Source organism: Sphaeroforma arctica, assembly GCF_001186125.1.
Source record: "Sphaeroforma arctica JP610 unplaced genomic scaffold supercont1.430, whole genome shotgun sequence".
In the NCBI taxonomy this organism is placed as follows: domain Eukaryota; class Ichthyosporea; order Ichthyophonida; genus Sphaeroforma; species Sphaeroforma arctica.
Genome location: NW_014040128.1, coordinates 64,389 through 74,026, shown reverse-complemented (window position 1 = coordinate 74,026; position 9,638 = coordinate 64,389). Strand labels below are relative to the sequence as shown.

General features: G+C 42.1%; 1 protein-coding gene across 1 annotated transcript; it reads right to left on the bottom strand.

Annotated features, from left to right (window-relative positions):
* Positions 1-666: 666 nt before the first annotated feature.
* On the bottom strand, positions 667-1,569 carry SARC_06176 (hypothetical protein; the record flags this gene model as incomplete). The annotated part of the gene is made up of 2 exons (XM_014299937.1): positions 667-1,283; positions 1,329-1,569. 2 exons carry the CDS (start codon positions 1,567-1,569, stop codon positions 667-669), a joined length of 858 nt encoding a protein of 285 aa, XP_014155412.1.
* Positions 1,570-9,638: the final 8,069 nt, after the last annotated feature.

The window sequence follows — 9,638 nt, the reverse complement described above, 5'->3', positions numbered from 1 at the left end:
ACTCCAACTTGCGTTATATTTCGACGTATGGATGTCTTAGTATTTATTGGTGAGCCTCTTCATCGAAGTGTGGGGAGTTGTATTAGGTTCTAAGGTGTCATAGGACATTCGGTGATTATTAAGATGGATTAGCATCCTTTTGAAATATATAATATTATCCCTATGCTGGAACTCGGAACAGTAGACTGATTCGATTTGCAAAACCACAAGTAAACGTGGTATATATATATATGCCGTTATGGGGTGTCGTATCTACGTTGGATGTGTAGATCCGATTCCCAGGAAGGGATTCGTATATAGAACACCATCCTCGGCTAAAACAGTGCAAGAATTTTAAAAATGGGATGAACCGGGTGGCTGCGGGTGGTAGTAGTGAGAAATACGAGATGAGGATAGTGACCACTATCCTCGCCCGTTTATACACAACAACTCTAAGAGTTGTGTATATAAAAGAGCTGGAGTAGGATAGTGCTGCAGCATAAAATAATTAGTGCTGTTACGTCATAATTCCAAGAGATATGACATACCAGCACGAGTAATTTAAGCAGCAGAACTAACTACTCCCAAATCCATAGTTAGAGAATCTTTCTAGAATAGTATTTGTTCCTATAACTACTGGAAGTCCCCACCGTTACGTCGAGGGTTCTCCTGGTAACAAACAGATGTTCAGGCGATAATCTGCAATCGCGTCGGTGTTACCACAGATTGATAGCTCTTGAGGGAGGCAATGTCGATGCTGAGGAGGCCGGCGATGAGATCGTCTGGAACACGGAGGCTAAATGCACTCTGTGCTAGCCCTCTACGGAAGACGTGCCAGTGTTCGTAGCGTCGTGCGGTTTCACGGGATAAACCCGCACGAATGAAGTAGTCGTGGACCATCAAGATGCTGTCGTCGTCATTGAGCGCATTGAGGACAGTAGCAGGGCTTAGAGTGAAGGTACTGCGGGGATCTACTGCATCGAGAAGAGGGAGGGACATAAATTCGAAAGTCAGGGGGTCAAGGATTCGGGTGATGATCTTTGATACCTGGGATCTGTCGCCTCGTTTCTTCGTGTGGAGGTCGACGATGAGAGTGTGAGTCGACGCCTCAAAAACCAAGGACTCGGGTTCAAATGTCTTATTGGTGTGGCGTCTAGCGCCCATAAGCCAAAGGGTGGCTATAAGGGCACGCCATTGCTCCTCAATGCCGTGTGCGACCAAAAGGGAAACCGCCCAAGGTACAATAATCTTAGGAAGATCCGGCAGGGTGGCAGAGTGGTATTGATTCCAGAGGCTGATATAGCCTTTGATAGCGTGTTTTCAGGCACTGTCCTGGATATGACTGAGACCTGAGGAACGAAATAGACTAGTGGCAGCAGCCCATATCTTCTTCACTTGGTCCGGCAAAATACCTTCAAAGAAACAATACTCGAGGAAGCAGGTCAGTTGAGTCGTAGTAGGTACGAACGTAGTGAGGTTGTGCTGTGCTGCAAACATATTCCAGACTGTCAGGGCTGAGCGATAGGTTTTCTGTGTACCCGGAGCAAGGCCTCCATTGTAGAGCTGTTCCCGGACGTGCGACGCACTCATCGACGATTCTGCCGTTGCCGATCAGATCGTACAGTACTGCGGCGTACAGACGCGTGGGGAGTATGCAGACACCTAGCTGTTCTGCCACATGTGCGGGGTTGTAACTGCCGGCCCCCCACATTAGATTCTATGTTATAAACGGACTCTTAAGCAGTACGTAAACTATAAGCGTACTTCTAATAGTACGAGGAACTTAAGTTTCTTAAATGGGTTTTAACGGTTATATTGATTAATACATTTTCCATTTTACATATCAGATATTTGGACAAGACCATTAAAAGGGTTCTATTAATAGAACTATATTTACTTTCCAAATCTATTTATATCGAAATACTTCGGTAGCGAGATGGCTCAACCGAATATAGGTTTCTAAGGACTATTAGCGTTACCTAGTTTAACCTCCGTTCAGCCAACCAGATGTGCCAGACTGGTGAAGGCTAAGCCGGTAATTCTTGATAGTGGCAAGCTATTGGATATGACAATAACTAAAGACGTCAAGAGTATTTTTATTTTAATTTCTTTTTTCTAAAGATAGGATTTTATGAGTCTCTCGGATTCGCCCCAACGAATCATACCATAGAAACTTACACGTTTTAAAGTTAGCAAAGTTGTTTATTACTTAGACTACTTAAACGTAAAGGTAGATAACTACCACGAAATTTTTCTTGAGCACAGTCATTCCTTAATAGAATAAGACCGAAGTCATAATTAAGATAATGACAAAGAAAGACAATACGCCTGCAAAGAAACGCAAGGCCGAACGTATAAAGAGAGAAACAGAAGCTGCTAGCGCTGCAACAGCTACCACTGCCGCAGAAGCAGCCGTAACTGCTGCCGATGCATTTAACCGCACCGTAGCCGAAGCACTTGTCTCCGACATTAATAGTCAGGACAATGTCTCGGAAAAGGATGTAGCCACTCCGATTAAGGAGACTACTCCTACAGACAGAGCCCGAGGGCCAACTATTGGTGAGACTTCGAAGCTTGCATTTACGAAGCCAAGAAGGAAACAAGGGACACGTCTCAAGACGCCCCAATCAATTCTTCTGACGAAACTCAGAAAGAAAAGTCCCCAATTATAGGGGACAAAGACGAATCTCAGAAGGTACTTATACCGGAAGAAGAGGCAAGCTCAAGTGGCAAACCCGAATCTACGTCCGAGACCACTGAACCAACGCGCATAAGTAAGTTAATTACTGAAAACACTGATCTTAAGAATCAGTGTAAGATTCGGTCTATCAAGGTGATAGGAACGTCTTAGAGTAATTAAACGCTTAGGTTAAATCTAAGTATAGTGAAATTCGAAATAAATAAACGAAATGAGTCTAATAAAGTTAGGTATGCCTCGTAAAAACAGCAATACTCTGAGGGATTGTGAGGCTGAGACATTGCCTATATATAATCCTCACAGTACTGTTTTCGCCGAAGGGATTTTATTTATCTTTTCGTTGTTCGATCGAATTTGAATGACTCTTAAAATCCTATCTTTAGAAAAAAAATAGTAAAAAGAAAAAAATAATACTCTTGATGTCTTTTGTTATTATCTTAACCAATAACTTTCCACTTATCAAGAATTACCGACTTGCCATCATCAGACTGGCACATCTGGTTGGCTGAACGAAGGATCAACTAGGTAACATTAATGGTCCCTAGAAACCTATTTTCGGTTGAGCCATCTCGCTACCTAAGTATTCAGATATAAATAGATTTGTAATAAAATATAGTTCTATTAATAAAACTATTCCAAATCCTATCTTTGGCATTTTAATCGGCCTTTTAATAGCCTTCATCCAAACATCTGATATGTAAAATGGAAAATGTATTAATTAATAAAACCGTTAAAAAGCATTTAGGAAACCTAAGTTCCTCGTACTATTAAAAGTACGTTTATATTTTACGTACTGCTTAAGAGTACGTTTATAACATAGAGTCTAATGTGGAGGCCCGGCTATTACACAGTCCCCACCCAGCTTTGAGACCCAAGAGAGGCTAGTTGCTCACTCAAGCTGATTTTGGTCCAAAAAGCGAGTAAAAGGAAAACGGATCGAAACATTAAGTAGCATAACATATAGTTAATATTTCTCAGGCGAAGAACTTAAGCGTTCTCGTATACCCTGTGAGTTTTGGGCTTAGGTACAGTAGGTCCGTGGTGGTCGACTGGACGTTTCTTACGCTTCAGTGTCTTAAGCACATATAAGGATGAGCATTAAAGCTCGGGATAAATGCTGTAGGCGGGTAAGTTTTAACTTCCGTGCCTTCAGACGATGGAAACATGCTATCTTTTTCAGCGTGTGACTTATGCAGGTGTTTACACCATTTTCGATTAAAGGATTTTAAATAGTCTTGATTATCGAAAGCATATGAAGTCAACTCAGCGATTGTACCGTCTATATAGCGAGTACGATAGTATGTATATCCTTCTTTATCCGTTCTCCATATTATATCTTTAAATTCGGAGCGGTCAAGAGGGACATTAGAGTCATGTCTTCTTGCGAGTATAATCTCTGTAGTCGGAATACGACTTGTGCCTATATTAAGCGCACTAGAACCATCGGGGTTATTTACCTCGTACGTTCCACTTTTAGTGTCTGCTACAGAGATGATATATGGACCTATCAATTTAGATGTTAATACAGTAGCATCGTAATTACGTTGACGGATGTTAACTCTGTCACCAACCTGATACTCTGCTATCTTCTTGGTAGTGTTCCAACGCTTTTGCCTTTTTAATAAGGCTATATTGCGCATTTCTCGCAAGCAAGGATTTACAACGTTATAAATACGTTGGACCTTCTCTAACCATTGTAACTCATGGTGATCGGGCTCGTCCTTGTTTAAAGGGATTTGTATCTCACTATATCTGCCACGAAAATAGTAAGCGGGTGTTTTACCTATAACCGGATCAGCACACTTGTTCATCTGTGTTTGTACCCACTTAAGGTGGTACGGCCAATCATCTGCATCATCCGTTAATGCAGTACGTAGGAAGAACTTAAGTCTTCTATGGCGCGTTTCATTCGCGCCTTGTGTTTGCGGTTTAATGGTACACCCCTTTTATGGCATATGCCTGATACGAGTACTAACGTTTCCATTACGTCATCGCAGAACTCGCTACCGTTATCAGTACACATTATACTCGGCTACCCGTGGTCAGCAAAGACTTGGCAACATAATTCTGCCACGGTCTGCGTATTCTTATTCTTTAATGGATAGAGCAAGTTAAACCATGACGCCACATTAAAGAAGTGGCACACGTAAAACCAGATCAATAATGACCCTGCGCCATGGAACATCTTCAGTCACACTCTTAAGCAGGACGAACCCATAGCGCTTGATCTGATTGAGATCACAGTCTGTACATGACTGATATACTCTGTCAACTAAAGCTGCCAGCTTAAGGTGCGCGATCCCATTTCGCTTAGCATCTTTAAGTGCGTCTACTACGTTCTGGTGCTTCAGCTTATGGTTTTGCGTCAGCCAAGCAAGAATATTTTTATCATCCTGCTCCTCCAGAATAAAGGTAGGGTGTTGAGAATCCACTTGCGTGGTCTCTAAGTCTGTAGTGTTTCCAGACCCCTGTCCTTCTTTCGCATGAGTGTCATAAGTGCGCTCGTGTGCGTTTGATACACCTGACTTATTTAATAGTCGCATTGTGTATACGCTTCAGGATTGTCTTTCATTAATCCTTTTAAAATAGGGTTTGAAAGACCTCGGGCTTGGACTTTATGTTATTAAACAGAGTCCTGGCTAGAGACTGATGCTTCTTAACAGTGTCATTAGTAGATTGTATTTCTTGTGCACAGATGTTAAATGCTGTGTTGCCTTTGAACTGCTTAACGTTCAATTTAGTAGAGAGTGGAATCTCTGATTCTTTGACCTGGTTAAATCAGGTCTCAGAAGGGGTCCATTTTGGAAAGAAGTTTACAAACCCACACATGCTGTTAACATCTCTCCCTGTAGTTGATGTTCGCCAACCTAACAGGTGTGATACCTTACCGGGGTCGATTCTAATACCTTCCCCAGATATATGGTAGCCTAAGAGCTGTATTTCGCTCATTGCGAAGTGGGATTTCTTCTCGATAATCTTGAAGTTTTGCTCGTTGAGTCTCTTAAGGACTCGTCTGACTATTGCGGCGTGTTCGCCCTTAGTCTTCGAAAAGATGACTATGTCATCTATATAGACTTGCACGTTAGGCATGTCTGCAAACATTTCTTCCATTACTTGTTGGAAGAATGCTGGTAAAGATTGTAACCCGAAAGGTGCACCTCTGAACCGGTAATGTTTGCCTTTCCACGTAAAGCTAAAGTAATTACTGTGGGGTTCATATACCTGCATTTGATGGTATTTTTGTGTAAGGTCTATAGTTGTAAACACTGTAGCACCTTCCATCCTTTGCAATAGCTCGTTAATACAAGGTAAGTGAAAGCTATTAGTCGGCAATAATTTTTTTATTGGACTCATATCTAAACATACTTTGACTTTCTTAAACGATCCGTCAGAGTTATGTTGGTCTACCGGCTAGCAGCGCTAAGTTCACTGGCGTCTGTTGATAATTAATTTCTATCACTCCATCTGCTAGCCATTTCTCAACTTGTTCTTTTACCAGAGCCTCGTGTCTCCAGGATACATAGTTCCTTGAGGGACACTTAAACTGTGCGAAGTCTACTTAGGTTAAGTCAAGGCTGACATATCCGTCGTTAAAGCGGACTTTTGCCCAATCTGTGATCTTTATCTTCTTATTAACTAGAATCAGATCCATGATTTTGTTCGCAAAGTCAGGTATTAAGGCCTTGACTGTGTCTGACGGGGGCTTATATGGATTCAGACAGTTATCGTCTGATTGATCCTTTAATGAATCTATGTTATTTGGTAGACCAGTTACGGTTATACCTAGAGTGAGTAAATCGCTCATTCCGACTATAATGTCGTACTTCTTCGACATTTTAACTATCACAGCTTGAGTAGTGATATTTTTATCATTGGCCAGGGAGATTCTAACATCTGTGGCCATGGTATCACACTTAGCAATTTTATCATCAGCTAACATGAGGTGAGTTGTTTGTGTTCTCCTTTCGATATCTTTCATTAATGCACAGCGATCGAATATACATGATATTTCTGAACCAAGGTCAATCAACGCAAGGATTTTATTTCCATTGCAATATACAGGGATTATTGCACGCTCATCTAAAGAGTCGTTGTATTGTCTGTGTAACGATTGCACCTGGTAGTACCTTCACTCCAACTTAATGTTGGGCTTTCTGTCACAAGACTTAGTGTGATAGCCATTGGTCTTGTCACACTTGTCACACTTAGTAAGAAAGTGTGTACAGGTGGTTTCAGGGATTAATTGGTACATATCATACCCACACTGTGCGTCGGCACATTTCGTAATCTCCTTAAATGGAGGTTCCATATCCTTCGCTCCCGCGCATGGCCGTTTATTGCGTCGCGTGGATAGAGTGGAGTCGCGAGCACGTGTATGTTGGGGTCTCTCGTTTGATGTCTGCCTAGATACGTACCCGTGATCGGTGTGCTCCCGCGGCTTTATAACAGCCGCTTTTCACTTCGATGTTACTCGATGTGCGAAGAAAAGGGTGGATACAGTATAATAAAACTGTTCGCACGTAAATTGGGATAGATAAAGCTTTGTTTCATGTCCCTTGTCTCGAGCCTCAGTCGCGTGTTTACGTCGCATCTCGGTGTACAGGCTCTCACGGTCGTTATTCCCTATGTTCTTACAGAACACGTGCATAACCAAAAACTCGTACCATCGCTGTGCTTTGTCCTTTGTTATATCTGGACGTTTCAGGTCAGCGTCTAACTTCAGAATATAACTCTAAATGGGCGTGTTCTCAGCTGGTTCATTTAAAATTGAACTCAGTCCAGGGCTACGAATGTCCTTACTTAACAAGGATGCAACCAACCAACACACAGCTGGCCAGTCACGACAAGTGTCTAGCTCATGCTGGTGTTGCTGCAGGATCAAATAACTTGTACCTATAGGGACAAACGTCTGCATTAAGGCAGAGATCCATTGCTGGGGAGTGATATCACTCGTCTCCAGCATGACCGTAAACGTATTAAACGTACGGGTTAGCATGTCGAGGTCATGGTTGTTTATAAACTCTACCTGCTTGCTGTTGACATCCCAGTTCGACGTCAGAAGAATGGGTCGGGGCGTCTTAAGACGTGTCCCTTGTCTCACTTCTTGGTTTCGTAAATACAAGCTTGAGGCAATAGTTGGCCCTCGGGCTCTATCAGTGGGGGTAGTCTCCTTAAACGGAGTGGCTACATCCTTATCTGAAGCATTGTCCGTTTGACTATTATTGTCAGTGGCAAGTAATTCGGCTACAGTGCGGTAAAACGCATCAGCAGCGGCAGCGGTTGCTTCTCCGGCCGCAGTAGCTGCGGCAGCGTTAGCGGCTTCTCTCTCCATCTTCTTCTCTTCAGCTTTACGCTTCTTAGAAGGAGTATTGTCTTTCTTGGTCATAATCTTAACTTATGACTACTAGCTTGTCTCTTAGGGACTAGCTTACGTACCAGTTAACACCTAACGGTTACTGGAACGGAAAGCATGCCCAATCTTGTAAACACTATCTTACAAAATGCGATAAATGTGAGAAGACCAATGGTTACCACACTAAATCGTGTAACGTCAGACCCGACATTAAGCTGGACTGACGGTACTACCGGGTACAATCGTTACACAGACAGTACAACGACTCTTTAGATGAGCGTGTAATAATTCCTGTATATTGCAATGGAAATAAAATCCTTGCGCAGATTGATCCTGGTTCTGAAATTTCATGTATATCCGATCGCTTTGCATTAATGAAACATATCGAAAGGAGAACACAAACAACTCACCTCATTTTAGCTGATGAGAAAACTGCTAAGTCTGAAACTATGGCAACAGATGTTAAGGTCTCGTTAGCCAATGATAGGAGTATCACTACCCAAGCTGTGATAGTTAAGATGTCACAGAAGTACAAAATTATTGTCGGAATGAGCGATTTACTCACTTTAGATATAACCGTAACTGGTTTACCAAATAACATATATCCATTAAAGGATCAATCAGACGATAGCTGTCTCAAACCATATAAGCCCCCGTCAGACACAGTCAAGGCACTAATACCTGACTTTGCGAACAAAATCATGGATCTGATTTTAGTAAATAAGAAGATAAAGATCACAGATTGGGCAAAATTCCGTTTTAACGACGGATATGTCAGCCTTGACTTAACCAAGGTGGACTTTACACAGTTGAAGTGCCCCTCAAGGAATTATGTACCCTGGAGACCCGAGGCTGTGGTAAAAGAACAAGTTGAGAAATGGTTAGCAGATGGACTGATAGAAATTAACTATCAACAGACGCCTGTTAACTTGGCATTGCTAGCTGTAGACCAGCATAACTCTGACATATCGTTTAAGAAAGTCAGAGTATGTTTAGATATGAGTACAATAAATAAATTATTGCCGACTCATAGCTTTCATCTACCTCGTATTAACGGGCTACTGCGAAGGATGGAAGGTGCTACAGTATTTACAACTATAGACCTTACACAAGGATACCATCAAATACAGATATATGAACCACATCGTAAATACTTTAGTTTTACGTGGAAGGTAAACAATACAGGTTCAGAGGTGCACCTTTCGGGTTGCACTCTTTACCAGCATTCTTTCAACACGTAATGGAGGAAATGTTTGCAGACATGCCTAACGTGCAAGTCTATATAGATGACATAGTCATATTTTCTAAGACTAAGGGCGAACATGCCGCATTAGTCAGGCGAGTCCTGCAGAGACTCAACGAACAAAACTTCAAGATTAACGAGAAGAAATGTCACTTCGCCTAGAGCGAAATACAGCTCTTGGGCTACCGTATGTCTGGGGAAGGTATTAAAATCGACCCCGGTAAGGTAGAACACCAAATTGGCGAACACCTACTACAGGAAGAGATGTGAACAGCATGTGTGGGTTTGTAAACTTCTTTTCAGATAAAGTACCACATTTGGCTGATTACCTTAAACCCTTTGGACACTTAAGATGTCGTAAAGGC